General features: G+C 39.9%; 1 protein-coding gene across 1 annotated transcript in view; it reads right to left on the minus strand.

The window, feature by feature from the left end:
* LOC119420171 (connector enhancer of kinase suppressor of ras 2) overlaps positions 1–14,858 on the minus strand; it is a 64,999-nt gene extending 50,141 nt beyond the window's left edge. The window contains exons 1-2 of the mRNA XM_037687550.1: positions 14,749–14,858; positions 5,514–5,677 (exon numbers count right to left, since the gene is read on the minus strand). Coding sequence (XP_037543478.1) covers positions 5,514–5,677; positions 14,749–14,812 — 228 coding nt within the window. The 5' untranslated portion in view covers positions 14,813–14,858. The remainder of the gene's footprint in view (positions 1–5,513; positions 5,678–14,748) is intronic.
* Positions 14,859–20,963: the final 6,105 nt, after the last annotated feature.

Raw genomic sequence — 20,963 nt, forward strand, 5'->3', positions numbered from 1 at the left:
ATCCATCCATCCATCCATCCATCCATCCATCCATCCATCCATCCATCGATGTGGCCCCAAACCCACAGGATGCAGACTCCTGGACTAGCCAAACCAGGACCTTTATTATATAATTTTTTCCGGTTTTTAAAATTCCTTCTCAAAAAGTCATCCAGTTTTGAAAGAACTTATAAATATCCAAACCTTCATGTCGGACTGATACATTCAGCAGGCTAACTGACATTACCGTAATAACAATAACGTTATTCAGTGGAAAAAACAGCCACACACTAAAACAATGACAGTATCTATGTTTACATGCGCTAAATTCTTTGATCGGATTGAAAAGTATTCAGATAAAAATAATCCAAATGTATCCTTTACATGGGCACAATCCAATCATGACGAGCGTTTACATACAGCAGACTTTTATTCAGAATAAAAGTACTGACATGCGCAGAGTGGTAAACTCTCCTTAAAAAAACACAGAAGTTCTACTTCCGTGATGAACATAAACAAATCTGAGCACCCAAAGTGGAAATGCGCCAGGTTTTAATGAGGGTGGAGACGTTGCTGCACTCCCAGATTGAGCCACAGGTAATACAGATAATGTTGAGCTCTTTCAAAGTTCTAGTAGAAATGTTGTGTTGTTCACCAACCAGTTTTGCTTCCCTGACATATTAGCACCAGGCGGAAATACGTGAGGTAGACATAGGTCACACATGCAGTCAGTTCAGTTTTCCACAATCGAAAGAAAATGATCAGATTAAGCATTTACATGCACAGCGTTTGGATTATGAATTGGCATAAACCACCCCTCTCAGTAGCTGTATGTTTACATGGACATAAGTAATCGGATTAAACGGTCATTCGGAATAACGATGTGTGATGTAAACGCCTCATTCGGATTATTTTTTGTTGATTAAGCTCGATCCAAAATAATTTATAATCAGAATGAGACAGGTGGTTTATGCAGATTCATAATCCGAACGATGTGCATGTAAACACTTAATCTGTTCATTTTATTCCGATGGTGGAAAACTGACCTGACTGCGCATGTGCAACCTGTCATTTCTGCCTGGCGAATGCTAATAATATTAGCATGTCGGGGAAGCAAAACTGGTCAATAAGTGACACAACATTTCTACTAGAAACTTTGAAAGAGCTCAAAATGATCTGTATTACCTTTAGCTCAGTCAGGGAGTGCAGTAACGTCTCCACCATCATTAAAACCTGTCGCGGGTCCATTTTGGGTGCTCAGGTTTGTTTACGTTCACCCCGGAAGTAGAACTTCTTCTTCTGTGTTTTTTTCAAGGAGAGATTACCACTCTGCGCATGTCAGTACTTCTGTTCAGAATAAAAGCCCGCTGCGTGTAAATGCTCATCGTGAACGGATTGTGCCCATGTAAACGATACATTCGAATTATTTAATCTGAAACCATTTCAATCCGGTCAAAGAATTTTGCGCATGTAAACATAGCTATTCAGATTACAAATTCATTCGGATCGAGCTGAATCAATCCGAATGAGGGGTTTACATGACACAATTTTATTCTGAATGGCAGTTTAATCCGATTACTTATGTGTCCATGTAAACATAGCTACTATCATGCAACTGTTTAAAAGTTTATTAGCTAACGTAGCATTATTTCACACCTGCATGATCTTTTTTGAGAAACAGCCTGAAAAACTATTTATTTTTAAAGCAGGTCACAGTTTGATTAGCAATCAGCCTATGGAGGAAGGATTTTGCCCCTTCTGTAACTGATGTCATGGCTGATAACGCACTAATTATTCATAGCAATTTGACAGAACATAACTTAAAAAATCACCAGACTGTCCCTTTTAAGTAACCTTCTTAAGTTTTACTCTTCAGAGTGGCTTTATGAAAACAGACAGACATAAAATGCTAATGCACAAAAAGACCAATTTACAACAGGTAAGATATTAACAGTTCACAACCTTTTCTCTAGTTAACTTTATTTCACATATTTAAGTTTTTCATATGACAAACAGATGTCTTGTTTTTGCACCCAGCCTAAACTGACTGCATTAATTTATACTGCCATTAGCAGCACGAACAGAAAACTAACATGATGTTTCCCAATCTGTTGTGATCCCACCACCATTAATCACAAGCTAACACAGATCACTGCACATGGACTTAGTGTTACAGGCTGAATAATAATATGTTCATACTTGTAGCATACGAGACGAACCAGCACAGCAGAGCTGAAGCATACACCAAGCAGAAAGAGCTGCTTCAAGACGAGGCATTAATTCAAATCAGCACTAATGACATGTAAGATCGGCCTGCCTGGAGACCATATTTGGGGCAGATTAGTAGATCGCAAGTGACATTTGAAAACTGGAGTCTAAAGCAGCCCTGTCCACCGTTTTTTTGCACCAAAAGCAGCACATTTAGTCCAGTTTGACAGATTAAATCCTTTACCATTACCAGTAGTGACATCATGTTTAACCTCAGTGCTCTGAGTGATAAAATACAGAACTGGAGCCACGTTCAGTTCAAAGCTGATGGAAATCCAAGTGTTATTAAAGACATACATTTTATCTGATCTCAGTTTTCATGCTGTTAAGTTGTGCTTCTTACAGCTTAGGGTAATCTAAAAGTATCAGGTACCATATTTTTCCGCTATATAAATTGCGTTTGTTGCATAATTGACATGCTCTGCGACTTATACGCTGAAGCGACGTATTTATGGATTTTTTTTTTCCATATTTATAAGCCAATTTTTGGCTGAGATTTGACCGTTTTCATTCATTCTGACTGAAAATATTGAACACAACCATTTTCAGCCGCTAGATGAAACTCCAGTAGTATGGCATGCCGTTGTGTCATGTAAAAAGTGGTTATTAATGACACAATCGGCTTGCCACAGCCTGCCACCTTCGTCCAGCTTGTCAGGAGCAACCGACATCAAATCAGCTTCATTTTGCTGCGCCGCCCCGGCGAAATGCAGCTAATTTGACCATCGAAGCGCATTTATTAAGTAAAAGTTAAACTGAGACACACATTTAATATAATTTCGAGCAAACAAATAATTGTTTTTAAGTGTTAATCTTGTTAAAATCTTCCTGTGCACGCTCCTGCGGCCACCATTTGGCAGTCAATCAATTTTTGGCACAACACCGGCCCACATTTCCGGGTTCGGCCCACATTTCCGGGTGATGCGTAACAAACGCAACGTGTCAGCGGTGACACACAATAGATGCAACGTATACGGCAAATTGACATATTTATGGATTTTCCACTTTTTTAGACATATTTGGACTGATGTGACTTATAAGGCGGTGTGACGTGTACAGCGGAAAATACAGTAATTCCTTTTGTCCATTCTCATCTTGGTTGCTTTAAAGTACTTTACCCAGGTAACAGCCAAAATGAACCACGAAGCATAAAAGTGAGGCCTCGTAGATCCTTTTGGCCCAAAGGCAGCAGGAGGGTTCAAATCTGACAACTGACCTTTAAATGGCTTTGTGCCTAAGTGCATCACTACATACACCTCCTGCTCTGAAAACAGCATGCTCCTAACTGTTCCCAGGCCACAGAGCTCAAATCACAGAGGGAATCCAAACAATCACCATTACAGTCCATATTTTATGAAAGTATCAAAAGGTTCATCCAAGCAACTTTTTATCTGCTTTCAAAACCAAACTTGAAACTTAAAAAACTGAAACATAGAATGCATATACATCTTGGCTGCCACTCCAAGTAAGCATGAGCGTTTAAGACCAAAGCAGGTAAAAGTAGATTTAAAAGTTCTTGTTCCTTTTCTAATGAGCCTTTAATTTCAATTAGGAATCCCAAAACTACTCAGTAGTTCTCTGACTTGTTGTGGAGTCTTAAGTTAACATGACAGAATCATCTGCATACATTTAGCACATTTTTTGAAACATTTCTTTACAGGAAAAACAGCTACAAACGGAAGCTTGTGGTGAATTAATGTGTAGGTCTGAGAAGTTGATATTTCATTCACTTTAACACATCAGTCTCTATTTTTCAAATATGTGCTGTCAGTTTCAGATCTTCAGTACGAGATATTCCAGTCAGTGAAAATGTGTGAAGAGTTGGTGATTGTCGTGCACCCAGGATGGCAGGGAAGTATGTGGCAGCAGGCTGGTGGGCAAATTTCTCTGGTGTTTATTAAAAATTAATCTGCATGCCAGTCAGAACCAAAACCAAAAGCCTGAAACAAACCAAACCACTTAGAATAATAAAACGCAATGACCCGATGACTACACACAACAAACATCTGGGTATAACCACTGGGCAGGATGATTAGTAAGTGGGAGCAGCTGGGATGATTACAGTAGGTACTGAAGAAAACTGTCTATGAAAACATCTGTTTAGCCAGGCTAAACAGAAAACAAAAGATCTAAAACCCTAAACAGACAGAAACGTAAAAACAAACACAAGAAACAACCAACGTAAAAAACAAAAGATAAAAACACAAACTAATAAATTCACAAAAGAACTCAAACCGTGTTTCTGTAACATGAAGGAAGTCGTTCACAACCTTGCATCTCCACCCACGTCTACTGAAAATCTGTGGGCGCACCCCGGTGTTACGTTTAGAGAGTCACCTGTAAACCACTGACGTGAATTATAAGTAAGCGAATTTTTAAAGGTTGGAAAGTTTTCATTGTAATTAACAATAAAATTATGGGAATGAAGGAGAATATTTGGGAATAAACTGGAATAAAACATGGAATTTAAAATACTGAAGGTTGGCCCTTAGCAAGAATTGTACAAATAGTTGGAAAAATATATTTGAGCATAAACTTGTCTAAAACAATAATAATCCATTGCTATACTATAAAAAGAGAAGCATTACACCCTTACAAAAATGATCAAATGACGCTCGGACGTGTAGGGACATGGAAATAGGCACATGTAAAATGCTTAGTTGTAGTTTGTTGTGAAATGCAAATGACCAATTATTTTGTTTACTGTAAAAAAAAGAAGACATAACAACAATAAAATCACATGTAAATAGTTTTGTTCAGAGTTGTGAGAATAAAACTGGACATTTTCTGTACAAATATTGAGACATTTAAGTGACTTTTTCTTTGCAGTTTACTGGGTTTTGTTTAAATTTTTATGTGAATTTAATGACAAAACATTAAAAAGTGAGTCGTTTGGTTTCAAGCTCTGTACATAAAAAATTTAAAACAGATTGCAACACCAAAAACGAACTGTAAAAGCTCATTATTCTTAATATGAGATCAAGTAAATCTGTTACTTTCAAAAAATTTGTGAGAAATTCACTTTTTGCCTTTGACAAAACAAAATGTTTCTGTAATTTTGAGGATATAATAGTTTGTTTAAAGGACTCCCAGTTCCAAATAATCTCCATAAATTCCTATAATTCCTTTGTGACCCTAATTATAAAACTGGACCACTTTCCCCACTCAAACGCTGGCTTCTAATGAGCGCTTGGGAGGATTTTAAATATGTTCTGTATGAACCTCATTCTGTAATCGTACAAAGGACTGGGTGGACCTGGACTTACCAGTGCACAGAGTAAATCCACAGCTTCCAGTATGAGCTCCTGGTGGCCGATTCTGGACACCCCCAAGTCCTCCAGCTCCTGGTGGGTGATCCGTAGCAGCTGGTCGCCCCCTACTTTCTCCTTCTCAAAGGTCTTGATGTACTGCTGCAGGCAGTCGTCCAGGCCTGAGGTAACAACACAGGAACATTTTCAGCACAGATTGACAAGTTGAATATTTAGTCTACAAAATGTGTCTGACATTTTTTTTTATTCTTGTAAAATCTCTATTTGCATAATACCTTGTAAAAAGGGCTTGACATTGCTTTAGTGAGCCAGATTATGAGCTGTAAATCTGCTGGATGTGTGAACACAGGTTGTATTTTGCTCTGTTCAAGTGTGATAACAGTCAGAGCAGAAATGTGACACGTTCCTCCTCCTCAACATTCCTGAGCTGCATTTTCAACTTTAAACTAGAAAAAAAACGAAGCTTTCAATTAAACGGGACTGTGTGTCTGTGCTGTTTGTTTTCCATATTTTATCACTGCGGCAGGTGTGAAGTCCTTTGAAAAAAATAGTTGATGCAAAGAAGCAGACTAAAACATACAGAACCACCAGCTTTCAACAGTGGCTTTAGGGTTTACACTTGAAATTTACATATGGGTGCAGATTATTTAATAAGTCAGACAAAGACAAAATCTAAGGCTACAGCATCACAAATAAAATATGAATTAAAAGTCAGTTTGGCTTTAAAGTCAGTAAAACAGCTGATAATGAGACACTTTGTGTGCTCACGCAGACGGCAAGTTTAATGAGCTTGGACTGCTCTAACAATGTGAAATTTTTGCAATCAAGTGCACTTAATGGTTTGATAAATTAAACGAGAAAAACATTTTAAAAAAAAAACGAGCTAACTGCTTTATTCTGTATAAATGTGGACGGGACTGTCGCTACATCTCCTTTTCTTAAATCCGATTTTTAATTATGGAGTTTTTTCTTTGAAGACTTCTGCTACAAAAAGTAAAGAGTTCTTGAGATATTTTCCTGCATGAATGACAATTTAAAGGGACAGTTCAAATCTTTTGAGGTTGGGTTCTTTGAAAGAATCATTAATATCTCACCTGTTGCAGATAGCTCTTCAAATGGCCTTGCTTTGACAAAATAATTCTGACTGAAGAGCTTCCAGCTAGCTATCATGTTAGGCAAAAATAGTGGAACTCGAATGCAAAAACTCAAAGGTAAAATGACTAAATTAATTTATTAGCAAAAAGAAACTACAACAAAAGGCTGACGTGGTAGCAAAAATACTCACGATGGAAAAAGCAGACTCCAAAGGTCTTTAAGTGACAAACTAATAGACCCTAAAGGATGTCCCCTGACATCCCCAAAACAAATACTGAACTCGGGAGGGCAGAAAATCAAAACAAAACCCCAGAAAACCTAACTCTTGCAGGTTGGTGGGAGAAACACAGGATGGAGGGCACAAAGAAAAACACAAGAATACATAAACCAAAAAACTAACAGCGATAAACTCTGGGAAAACTTAAACAGTCCAACATGAAAAATAAAATGAACAACCATGGTCATGTCCACACAGAAGGCAGAGTTCAGGAGGGCAGCCAAGAGACCATCCAGAGCACCGCACAAGTTCTGGCGGATGGCCCGTTTAGCAAGGCCAGTAAGAGGCATCCCACTGGACTCCCTCGTTAAGAGGCTGAGGAGAGACACTGTGGCAGAGGGAGCTGCGGTGGATGATGGGACCACAGAGGAGCCAGTGGGCGTTGCAGCAGCTGGCGATGAGATGGAAGCTGGCTATGAAACTTCAGCCATCAGTGAGACTGCAGCAGAGTTCCCTCTCAAAGACACAGGTGGGAGAAACGTCACCTTCTTTAAGACTCAGGTCCAACAACTGACACAGAGTTGTCAGGGGAAGCAACAATCACAGGGGTCTCAGGTGGAGCAGCAAACTTGGAGGGTTTGGGGAAGTGCAGCAGAGACGGGAACTGCTGCTTCTGTGGCTGTGGCAAGAACTGCTTAGGGACCTCTAGTGGAGAAACGTATACAGGCTAGTCAATCTTTGCTGTAGCTCAGCTTGCATCTCCCTTATCCTCCTGAACGTCCGGGGTAACTCAGGAACAGTGAGGATCTTGGGCTGGGACAACTGGTCACAGGTGAAGACCTTGCTTGTAGATGGTAAGAGGTTCTCAGGATGATCATGTATCCGATATCTCCAGGTGAGTTAGGGCTGGGGGCAGTGCAGCGAAAATCCCACTGCTCACAGGAAGTGGTCTAAGAGCTAGAGGAGGTTGGAGCACAGGTAAGAACCAAAGGCTTCCAGAGAACCTTCTGGTTGAGGAGGTCTGTTTAGTTACCAGGTGTCAGTATGGTGATCTCTGCTCCTCTTCCCCTTTCTCTCTCATGGCTTTTATTTCTGCCTCTAGGGAAAAATACTTCAACATCTTTGGTCTGATTCCCTGTGTGTCTGTGCATTTTATCATGTTTGATGGTAATAGTGGAACCCAAATGCAAAACCAAAAACTGAAAATACTCCAAGGTAAAATAACAAAACTAATGTATTCACAAAAAACTACAACAAAGGGCAGCAAAAATACTTGCAATGGAAAAAAGCACTAATAGACTGGAAAGGTAATAAACTTGTATGGCTTGTGACGCGTAATTCACAGACGAGGGACAATCAAAATGGCATTGTATTTAAAGAGACTCTCAAGCCAGATAATGACAAACACCTGGAGAAAGACAATGAGGATCAGGTGCGAGTGGGAGGGACAGGAGCTGAACTGCATGAGGAGAGAAACACTGGAGAAACTGGAAACGCAACGAAAACACAATCACAGAAAGGACACAGACCGTGACCACAGCTAGTCTTAATGGGGCCGGAAGCAAGGTTTCAAAGGCTTTCATCTTAAAACAACTTGAATCTCAAAAGTTTTAAAGTGATTTAATCAAGCACTATTTCCTAACCCTTTACAGCACCAAACATTTTGTTTACACGGTTCCTCTGTCAAAAATGTAATGACGTTCAATCAAAACACTACACCAAATGTCCCCGTACTCTCTCGTTGTTGAGAACTGAGACCACCAGGACCCTGCTTATGGAAGCTGCCATGCAGTATTTTGGTAATCAGAATCAGCTCACTAACAATGTGGGCTTTAGGCCCCGCCTACTCCCCTGCACACAATCATGACGTTATATTAGCTTTTTTTTTATCATACAATAATTAATTATAGTTAAACATAGGAGAAAAATGAATATTTGAACATACAGCAGCAAAACAAGCACTATATGGATCAACAACATTAAATACAAGAGTACCACATACGACACAATATATGCTTGTCAAGAAACTATTATACAGCAATCCTTAGCAATGGGCCGAACAAGCAAAGACCTTGTATAACATTTGACCTTGACCTTGAAAGTGATGAAAAGTGTACGCCACTTGTCTAGTGACAATGCATATCAAGTTTAATTCCATTATTTTGAGCAGATCAGAAGTTATGGGTGGGTCAAGCAAAGACCTTGTTTTTAACTTTGACCTTGATTTTTTTTCCCTTGACCTTGGAGCTGGGATGATGAAAAGTGTATTGATGATGCATATGCGTTTGAAGTTTTGTTAAATTATCTTGATCATATCAGAAGTTGTGGATGGGTGTGGGAAAAATTATCTCATTTACTAACGTTGTTTATTTAAAATAAAAAAAGATTTTTAACCAGCGTTTACCCATTCAGGACAGGTTACATACATAAATGCATGTGCATGAAAACACAGTCACAGAATCAGCCTCGAACAGAAGGAACTTACCCAATGGTGTTGACTACACGATGCGCGGGCATACGGAGTATACTCATTATAAAAGCTTAAGAATTTCAGTATACTCACTTAAAAGTGCCCAGTGGCACATGACATATCACTGGGCACATGTCATTGATAGGTTAAACGACAGCTAAACACCTCTGTAACTATCTGTCTCTGTATGCAGCGCTTGTTTATTACATTCGCTTATCCAGCGAATTATTGTATAATTCTGTACTTACTACTTAATACTTGAACATGTTTTGCTTTGATACTGTTTTATAAATGATATAACATGTTTTTAATACAAAGCCAACTTCTACAAAGTTTGTTGTACATTTATTCAAATATAAGCATCATAGAAATTTGGAAATGTTCAATTTGCTTAAAAATCCAAATAAATTGACGATTACATTGTACTAATCTGTGTACTTTGGTTTCTAAGCACAGTATACCCACTACACAAATGTAGACTACACCACTGAACCAACCGGCCTTGCTTCAAGTTGCACGTTCCTGTATGGTGTCCAGTATTTCCTTATTTCTGCTAAATGTTGGCCAGGCTGCACAGGAAGTGCTACAGCTAGCTCAAGCTGTCACTATTTGCATTTGTAAATAACCACAGAAATGTACGTATGTCACTAACTATATACTGTACATGTAAAAAAACACGATGATGTAAAGTTTCATTGTGTCAGTGAGAATTTGTTTTAAGACTGATGTTGCTTTATGGTAAAGAAAAAAAAGCAACAATCCTGTTTGTTCTTGACGTTAGCTCATCAATCTGGTGAGAAATTAGCTCTTTTGTCCTAAACTAAGGTTGTTCAGACAGAAAGCCATCTGCAACAGATTATTTATTCATAACTCTTCCGCAGAACGCAACTTCAAAAGATCTGAACTATCACTTTAACTAAACAACTTATTTGGCTCAGTTTTGTTTACGCTCAGGCTAAGCGTTGCGTGTTGAAACTATAAGATTATTTAGGCAGAAAGCGCTCCTGCATGCTCAAAGGCTGTAATTTAAACAGCTGAAACAAACTTTTGTGCGGCTGACTGTATAAATCCAGCAACATTCCTCATTTCCTGTCCCTATCTTTTTTCTCGGCCTCTTTCTCTCACACACATTCACTCACACCGACCACTCTGTCCTCATCTTGTCTTTTTATCGCAGCGGACGAATCGCTCACACGGGACTCTGGAGACTAAACCTGATCCAACGTTCTCTTCAGGCTGAGCTGGCAGCTGAATGTCTGGGAGGAAACACCGGGAGCTCCGTGGTTTTGTGCAACACTTAAAGACTTAACTAATCAGTCTCTTTATCGAGTTAACAGAAACGCTTCGTGTCAGTGAAGCATGTCTCCAAAGAAACCACAAACAGGCCGTTTCTGCAGACATTCTCCCTGACCTCAAGTTAAATGAGGAAATAAATCATGGTTAGATGCTTGAAATATTTTATCAAACGTAGCCACATGGAAAATGTTTTACATAACAAACATATTTTTCACATTTTAAGTGCAACTTCACTGCATTTTCAGCATGTTGCTGGAAGGGACACTGACTAAAACAATATAAAACTAGTTTAAATGTGCTTAAGTGTGATGTTTTTCTTTCCCGTTTTCCCCCTGTATTTGCTGTAATTCCCTGATAACACTAAGTGATTTCTGTTACACGACTTTTCCTGATCGTTTCAGATTATCAGGCACCCAGAAGAGGAATTATATGTAAAAGCGCATTGCTAACTAGGGATGCACGATATTATCGGCACGGTATTGGTATCAGCCAATATTAGTGATAAAGTTAAATATCAAAAATTCCATCAAAATAACGCACCGATATAAAAGGCACTTTATATATATATATATATATATATATATTTATATAGTGTTGCATCATTTTCAGCCCCCTTTTTGGCATCTATATTTGGTAGTAAGCCAAACTGACAAAGATCCTGCAGAATAATGTAGTATTTTAATTCTACAGCAGAGAAAGCTATGTAATCTCTGTGAGTAGGTCTAGTAAAAAATATTGGTATTGGTATCGATTACTGGCCAAATAGTTTTAACATATCAGCATATCGAGCAAAAATCCAATATTGTGCATCCTTATCGCTAATGTGTACTTATGTCTATTAAAGATAATCCACTTTAATGTAGAGACAGCTATCCAAGGCTGTATGATGTGAAAGTTGCATGATAATCTGAGCTGTCATTGCTCGTGCCAGTGTGCGTGATTTCAAAGGGTACAGAAAGATAATATTCTTTTTAAACATTACCAGCGGAAACAAAATGTAGTAAATGTTCTGCACTTGTTTTGCTTTAGGTCTGTAGCTCAAGACATCCAGTTAACAGAGGCGTATACCCTTGCAAAGTCACACGTGTTTGCTCTGTTCACTTGGGTTTCCAAAGAACAAATTTCCAGGCGAAGCTGGAATTCTTTTCTCTTTAGAGATGAGCCTCCTGTTTAAACAGCTTTGTTGCAGCTGGGAACGAAAAGTCTCGCTCACACAAAACCAGAGGTGTCCGAGTGGGACTGTGAGAAGGTGGCGGGGTTCCCCTCTTCGGCCTCCGTGCGCTGACGGTTCAGGATGGTAATAAAGGAGCATATGAATGAGTGAGTCAGAATACTGCAAGGCTTCTGGGTAGATATGACACAAGAGTTAACCCCCCCATCCCCCTCCTTCCTCTTTTTCTTCTGCCTCGGTGTCGCTCTGTGCCACTTTTGTCCCTCACTTTAAATTACCATTACTGGGCTCAAGAGCATCTCTGCTCCGGTTGTCAGATGTGGGACACCGCGGAGACCGCTCGTAGATTCGAGCTTTACTTCCTTCTTTCTAATACGCTCTCTCGTACAGGGACAGTAACTTTACAAACCATTTTAGATTTCACTAAAGATGCCAGTGCACAAGCGCTGAAGCCACTGTTCATCTTTGATCGTGACTTTTGATTTGCTCCTCCTTCAGAAAAACATATAAAGTCTGTAAAACACGCAGCCTGATAGGGGATACGGTGCTATAAGTTTTGGAGGCAGTGCATCGTACAACAAACAGAAAAATGTTTTCCATATAGTGGGATTTTGACAAAACCAGTGAGAAAATCCATCCTCACAATCGAAATATCATCCAGACTGGTTTAAACAGAAAGTTCTACGTTGTTATTATAGTTATATATATATTTTTTTTATGTGAGATGACACACACTTTGAGTTTTCTCAGCTTTCCAAACTCTTCTTAGTCCTTCAAACATTAGACTTGTTGGAGTTTTTACACATACCGGTATTCTTGTGCCTCTCCAAATTAGAGTTGCATTCGGGTCTAAAAAATCGGACCCGGCCCGGAACAAACCCGTATCATTTTTTTCCGAGCCCGACCCAAAACCGACCAATTAACTGTGATTACACTGAACCTGCAACAAAACGTCTTCTTTTTCATTAAGCTTTTACTGCGTTTGTAAGCAAATCAGTTTGACGTGACTTAAAAACGCATTTCAAAGATAGGAAGATATAAGATTTTTTGTTTATTAACAAGAGTCAGCGGATTATTATAGTTATTATAGTTATTAACAGTCGTCAACCACGCTAGGTCCAGTTAAGCTTCAGGTGGGTCACCGGCGGTCATCCATCTGGACTTTTCTGTACCTCTTTTAACCAGGCGGTCAAACAGGCGGTCAAACGGCCGCGAGTGGCTGCTGGTGACCAAATTGGATCGTCGGCCGCTCGCTTCTGTTGACGCAATCAAAAGCCCGACACTGACCCGGCCCGCCCATCTATTTTGGACCAGCCGGCCCGAATTTGGGTCGGGCCAGGCGCGGGTCCAGGTTAGCAACGACAGCTCTACTTCCAATGCAACAGGTTGTGTTTTATTCTCAAATCCTCCGAGTGCAGAGAGCGTCCACCCTCATTGACTTCCACTGAAACTGCAGACTTTTCCCTTCAAACTGGAACCGAAGGGTCTTTTCAACTTGGCACGCCTCCTTCATAAAACACTGTAGACGTAAAACTTGACTTGTGTTATGACCAGACGCTTCTGCCACGTATTCTTATCGTGTTTGCACAGTAACCGTTCGCTTGACGTTTCATTTCTACTCCGTGTTTCCATCTGCATGTCGAGTTTTCTTAGAAACACAGACGTGTGGTTCCCATAGTGATGGTAATGCTTTAACATTAACTTATTAGTAGTTTATACATCATAATGTGGGCATTTAATCTTAGATTATTAGAACATTAAGTCCCAAGTTACAATGGGCTTCACAGAAGACAGTTAACGACAGATTTTTTTGGACAGTCCCTGTCAACTTTTTATATTTTCTACAGTTTGACTTCAATTATCATCTCTTTCTGTGCAGTCCTTATTATTTACTATTGTAGTTTGGTGGATTCAGACTAATATTAAAGGAAATCTGATGCTTGTCCAAACCCCTGCAGATGAACGCTGTGTGTCTACGTTGTGAGCCAGTGCAGACGTATGGATGTGGAGGTTTCATGTGGAGGCCTGCGGCCTGACGCGTGAGCCAGCAGCCCTGCAGAACAACACAATTACAGCGAAAATACAACAAATACAAAAAGACAGATCCACTTCTTCCTTCCAAGATTAACATCTCTCTTGCTCCTGCCTTGTAAGCTTGCGGTTATAACTTTGCGATGCAAACTGACAAAAAATAAGCAAAGCGAATGAGGAGTCGGTCGGTGTGTTGCCATGTGGGCTGAGGATGTAAAATCCCATCACAGCTGTTTGGAGGCATTTACAGATGTTTGCATGAAAGGAAACACTAATCTGACACAACTACCAAAAGCAGCTGGATGACAAATTAATCCCAGCGTTTGCAGTCCTCAAGTGATGACAGCTCACGTTAGTTCAAACATCACTCTCTCTTTTGTGGAAAAACGGCTTCGAAACCAACCTGAACCTGTGAACTCCAGCAAAATTATCCTGCCAGAACTTTTCCATTTTGATGATATGCAAATTATCATTATGAGCTATACAACCAGGACCCTCTTTCAAGTCAGCCGTGACTTCTTGGAGACTTTGGGAACATCTGTGGATGAACATTTGGCACAGATGGCATAAAGCTCTTGAAGTACACAGCTCTGATTGCTAATTTTATTTCATTCTGAGCACATATGAGCTTACAACTGTTGTATTCTTTGTACTAAACGCAGATTCTGACCCCAGCGCTCATTTAATTTACTGTTTCTCTGCCTCCAGTGAAGCAGCCCTGCGTTAACAATGAAACCCACAGCACACAATGGCTTTTAAACAGCTGGACTCTAAATTCTGATCTTTTGTGGGGGAGAAAATCGATTGAACGAACTTGAAGCTGAAAAATCCGAGGCTCAGCAGGTGTTTTGTTCATTTTTGGTTTTCTTTGTTGGCATCATTTTGAGTTGACGGTCACTCATTCCAGCACAACAGTTGTGTCAGATATTTGTGTGAAGCTGTAAAAACCCACCTTTCATCCAGTCGACCACTTGACCCGGGCTCCACTTGCTCACAGGCTCCATAACCAGTGCCATGGTGGGAGAAGTTTGTCTTAACAAAAGAATGATATAAATATAAAAAGCACCGCACCGACAACTCCTCGCTCAAACTGAGGCGGCGGTGGATGAAAGCGCTTCAAAGAGCCCTCGTGCTCCTCTCCGTTTGATGTGAGCGCGTGAATTCTCACTGAGGTAGGGTGACAAAAATAAAACAAATTGTCCAAAATGTCGTTGAGCGAAGCGAATTCCGACGCTGCCGAGTCCCTTTCAGCGAGGCTTCTTTCTTTTTTCACTTGTCATTCATGTCAGGCTCAGTTGGTGGCGGTGATGCTGGTGGGGGTCCCTGCTTCCCGAGCCGCCCCCCCCCTTTTCATCCAAAACACATCCCAGTAGCGTCCAGAGCAGCGAACAACGCGCAGACTGTTCACTTCATCCTGCTGTCTGGAGAGGCAGCGATCTCGCTCAGCATCCTCCCCTCCCTCCTCTTCATCAGACGTGGAGTCATACCCCCCCCCCCCCCCCCCTCTCTCTCACCCCACCCCCACCCAAAGCCTTCACCAGGCAAGTGTTCGTGTATGACGGATGATTAGTGCCAGGGGAAGGAGGCGCCAAGGCTCAGCAGCATATTGTATACTGTGCCTGCCTGCCAACGTTGACATTTTGACATTTACAATTATTAATGAGCATGTTCAAAGTGAGTATTTTGCAATGCATGTGACATGTAGGAGGAGATGTACGAAGGCAACAGCCCAAGAAGTGATTTAAAGATGAAAATGTACCAGTGAGAGTCTGTGTGAAGTTAATGACGACCAGTTAACCAGTGAATACAGGGTGCAGTGGTGGGTACAGTAGTTACAACCAGTTATGAATCTTAGCGCACCGTGATAGGCAACGGCCAACATCTGCAGGGTGCTTGTAGGAGCGCTATAATTATGGGTTGAATGTCTACATAATTTTTACACTCGACATTAACATAATAAAACTCGAGTAGAATTCAAGTACTTGATGACATCATAGGATCTAAAGATACAAAAATAAATAAATAAATAAAACCGCAAAAAAAGGTCATTATTTAAAAAAAAACAAAAAACAAAGACCAACAAAACATTGGGAGAGTATATTATGCTCCTACCATTTATCATACTGCAAATAAGTCACAGGAAAACCAAAACTATTAGTTATTATTAAGTTGCAAAAGTGAATGAAACGTGCAACACGTCAAAAATGAAACAAAAAATCGCCAGCTGTGGTGCGCATTAGGTTTAGTTTTATAGATTAATATGTTTATAGGTTTTTTTATAGGTTTAAAGATGAATATTTTTTGCTTTTTGTTTGTGAAACAAGGTCAGAGGAAGCTGGTTCTGGTTCGGTCATTGGACCCGGTGTTACACCATATTCTGTGACCTGCAACAGTGCATGCAACACCGCCCCCTACAGTCACAATATACGGTGGTTACAGAATATGGTGCAACACCAGTTCGCAACGAGCTCCAAACAGTCAGGAAGTTGATTCATTTTCTGTTTCCTTACGGTTGTTGAACCGGAAGATTAATCTTTAGTGAAATATTTCTAAACTATTGATGCATTTCTACCCGTTTAGCAAGACTGTGCCTGCTCCGCTCCATCTGTCTGCTTGGAGGAATCCATTTTGTATCCCGCGCCCAGTGCGGATTACGTGACACGTGATGCAATGACGTAATGGCGACATAATGATGTCACCACGAATAAGCTACGTGAAATTAAAAAACTCAATAGATGTCCTAGGAATCGTTGTGTAGATTACTCGAGTAGTCTGTTAAAGCTCTTGTTATAATGTCACCGTAGTCAATGGAAGGAAGAAAATTTGCAGTTACAAGGCGTTTCCTAGCACTCGGAGTTAAACAGGATCTATTTCTGAAAACAAAACCCAGTTTAACTTTCAGTTTTCTTACCAAGTTTTCCACATGAAGCTTAAAAGAGAGATGTGAGTCGACCGAGGTACCCAAATATTTGTAGGAATCGACTCAATAGGGACACCATTCGAGGATAAAATCGAAGGAAGAACTGCTGGGACCAACTTCTTGTTTGAAAACAACATCCCTTTGGTTTTGTCAGCATTTAGGACAAGTTTGAGACAGAACAAATCTGACCGGATGATGTCAAAAGCCGACTGCAAAAGCTGGAGAACCTTGGCAACTGTTTTAGCTCGACAATAAACAACGGTGTCATCAGCACAGAAGTGTAAAGGGTCCAGTATACTTGCATGGACCTTTATCCACGCGGACTCGTTGCGCACTGTCTGCAGAGGGTTGAGACTTCATACTCGAGTGTCCACCCTGAGTGGCTGCAGACCAGCTCCGCAGGCAAGGGGCATTTACATTTGGGACAAATTGAGGTCGTCGATTGGTCATTTGCTGACACGCCTACTTGATTGATTGACAAGTCGCAAAAAAAAAAAAAAAAAAACGAGAGCTGGCAGGCAACCCCAACCACAGCGATGTTCTGTGTTTATATGTTGTTAATAAAAAGTTCTAAAAAATTAAATAAAAAACAGGGAGCGCTGACCCTGCAGCCCACACATCAGACCAGCCCACCAGGAAGTCTCCAGACTCTCCCGCAGCCACGCTGAACATGATTTTAATTCGCTCGTGACAATAATTTCCTTAATTTCTCACAATTTCAGTCATGGAGTCAATGGAGGAGGAAGACATCACTTGATTCTTAGAAAAAAAAAAAAAAACGAGACAAAAGGCCATTAAACCAGATCAGGGATGAAGGGAATTTTAATATATTGGTGTTGCATACAAAACAGTCTGTCACCGGGCAGTTTATTGTGCGACACAGAGTACACGTACGCGGTCGTAAAAATTTAGCTTTGCACGGACATGCCCTGCGGGCGTCCGTTTCGACTCGAATCCGATATGCGCGGACCTCCGCAGGCTGATGTATGCCAGAGTATACTGGAGGCTTAAGGATGCATCAGTGATGCTCTGACCTACATTACCTATGTAGATTGTAAAGAGGGTGGGTCCTAATACTGAGCTTTGTGGTACACCATTGTTGACTGTTAAATAACTGGAGGAAGTACCATTATGTTGAACACATTGCCTCCGGTCTGAAAGATAGTTAGAGAACCAACCAATGGTGTGTTCTGAGAAACAGATTTCTGAGAGTTTATGACACAAGATGTTATGATCCACAGTGTCAAAAGCTTTAGACAGGTCTAAGAAAAGTGCAGCACAATAATCCTTAGCATCCAGTGCTTCAACAGCGTCATTAAAAACCTTCAGTGAAGCAGTCGTTGTGCTGTGTTGTTTCCTGAAACCAGATTGATGGAGAGGTAAGATGTTAAATGAGTCCAGGTAATTTTTGATTTGAGAGTTTATCAGTTTTTCTAGAACCTTGGCTAAAATTCAGTTTAGAGATTGGTCGATAGTTGTTCAGTGAGGTGGGGTCTCCTCCCTTCAGCAAAGGAAGAACAAAGGCTGTTTTCCAAACGTTTGGAATGGAGTTTTGTCTTATGGAAAGGTTAAAGATGTGGGTCACAGGGACTGTGATGATATGAGCAGCCAGCCTTAAGAAATAAGAAGGAAGTTCATCTGGTCCTGCAGATTTTTTAGAGTCTAGACATTTTAACACATTATTTACTCACAGACTAAGAACGGGGAAAGAGAAAAGGTGTGATTTACTGAAGATTAACTTGTAGGAGAGATTTGATTTGTAGATGTTTGATTTTTAGGAGAAATGGCTGATTTTCCATTAGTAACTGTCAAATAAAGAACTAGAAGCAACAAAATGTTTGTTGAAACAGTTCAGGATCTCGTGCTTATTTGACACAGGAACAGAGTTAATGAGAAGTTGAGATGGGAGGTCAGATGAGTGGGAGCTGCCTGAGAGAGATTTGATGGTTTTCCAGAATCTTTTAGGATCATTTAGATTTTTGGAGGTCTGAGATAAGAAGTTACATTTTGCGGCTTTGATGGCAGTTGTACATTTATTCTGATTTGAGGGATTTTGAGGGACCTAAGTGGGTAAAACTTAATAGAACAAATGTTTTAAATTTTTACAAAGGATATTGCAAGTCTTAGAATATGGTTAACGAATAGAATCTGAAAAAAAAAGTTTAATGCTGAAATGTCCAGGAATTCAGATTATGTGTACCCTTCATAAACTCCAATAATAAATTGTCTGAATATTAAAATCTTTGTATTATATTATTTTATTTTACCTTTATTCTACCAGGTAAAGTCCTGTTGAGATTAAGAATATATTTGTTGTTATATGAACATAGCCAATACATATGAATAATCAATTAGTGAAAATGAATAGATGAGAAATTGTGACTTGTAATTCAGATGTGTGTTACCCTGAGCATTTAGTGGGTGGAATATGGTTTATTCCATTTCAAAAACTAAACAAAGTTTAGGAAAATGTAAAAGATGATAAAGGCCAGCGGCCAGCCCCCCAGTGATAAACAGGAAGTACCACATCTGTACGAAGGTAACTGCAGGTAAATCCTTCCTTATTTGTCATAATTACATTGTACACTTAATGGTTGAATTTAAGGTTAATGCTTAAAGCTAGTTGTGCTTTGCTTTTTGTGTGTTTTAAATGTAGATATATGTTGTAACTTCTGATCGCACAAGTTTAGTCTTTGTTTGATATGATGAGTTAAAACCAAACTGATTTTGTACAAAGTGTTTCATTGGTTGTGTAATGTAAACTTTACACTCTTACATACTGAATTTCACTGTGAGTTCTTGCCCTGTGTCATTCTGCGGCATGAAAACATCCACTGCAGTAACTATCTGAAGTTATCCATAGCTTAGAATTTTTTATTTTATTTTTGCCTGTCTTCTTTTTCTTAATGTTGGCTGATAAGGCAGCAATGCCTCACTAAATGCCTCAAGCAACGCCGTGAGTTTCACTACCTCCACCATTACAGCTATCTTTGTTTGCTTGTTTGTCCGAGGTTAGCTCACCCGGGGTTACGTTTCCTCGGGCGCAAAGCGATCTTACCATTCACGTAAACTATTTGATAATGTTCTTATAGAAACAATTCCTGGATGTTGTTCATACTGTGTTAATGCTACATGTTTGCCTCTTGACCCTACAACTGGGTGACGTTACTGTAGACCTAGCCCATTACTGGAGTTTTAATTAGGTATTTTAAGTTGCTAATGATGGATGATCATATTGCCTTAGGCCCATGATAAGAAGGAGTGATTATTATTATTGTTTCATATTGGCTAGTGATTTTTTTTCTTCTAAAACTTAATTTAGGCTACACTATGTTTCTTAGACTATGACTAGGATGCGTGAGAGAAGCTGAGCGTGCCCTATTCACACAAGGAGAGCTGTTGGTCAGGCTACTTCTTATTGTGCCATTAACTCTAAAATAGTTTTTGAATCAAGTGGTACTTATATAGATAAAACTAGATGTTAAACATCTGTTAAAATACACCAGAATGCAGGAAATGGCATCTACTTTATTCAAAATTTTCTGGGGGAAGACCCCAAGACCCCCCCACTAGTGTCTCTCACACTGCTTCTGATGCCAATGGCCACCACCTTGCGAATCAAGTACACATATGGTGTCATATGGTGTTCAAAGCACACTTAACTTAACTCAGTCTTTGTGGTTTGCATTAATCGGGTGGTGGTTTGGGATGGTATCAAATTCCCAGCCTGGATTATTTTTCCAGTCAGCTTCTGCATACCATACCATACCATACCATACCAGCTTTATTTATAGAGCACTTTAAACACCCACGGGACCAAAGTGCTGTACACATAATAAAACAATTGCAGTCAGATAATTAAAAGCGATTAAAATAAAAAATACAAAGCGATTAAATTTAAAAGTTAAGATTTCAGATTGTGACAAAGGCCAGGGAGAAGAGATGTCTTTAAGAAGGGATTTAGAAACAGAGAGTGAAGAGGCCTGTCTGATGTTCACGTGAAGGTCGTTCCACGATTTAGGAGCAGCCACAGCAAAACCATGGTCTCCTCTGAGCTTACGCTTTATCTTCGGCACACTCAGAGCAGCTGCTCACATGACCTGAGGGGCAAATAATAGTTTATCTACTCTAAGTGTTAACTTTAAAACAATAAAATAATTAATAAATGAGAAGAAATAAATTATTGAAGAAATAATTACATACTGTAATTTTGATGTTAAAAGGTACCATATATACATAATGGGGAA

The sequence above is a fragment of the Nematolebias whitei genome, chromosome 14 (assembly GCF_014905685.2).
Source record: "Nematolebias whitei isolate Nwh7 chromosome 14, NemWhi1, whole genome shotgun sequence".
Classification (NCBI taxonomy): domain Eukaryota; kingdom Metazoa; phylum Chordata; class Actinopteri; order Cyprinodontiformes; family Rivulidae; genus Nematolebias; species Nematolebias whitei.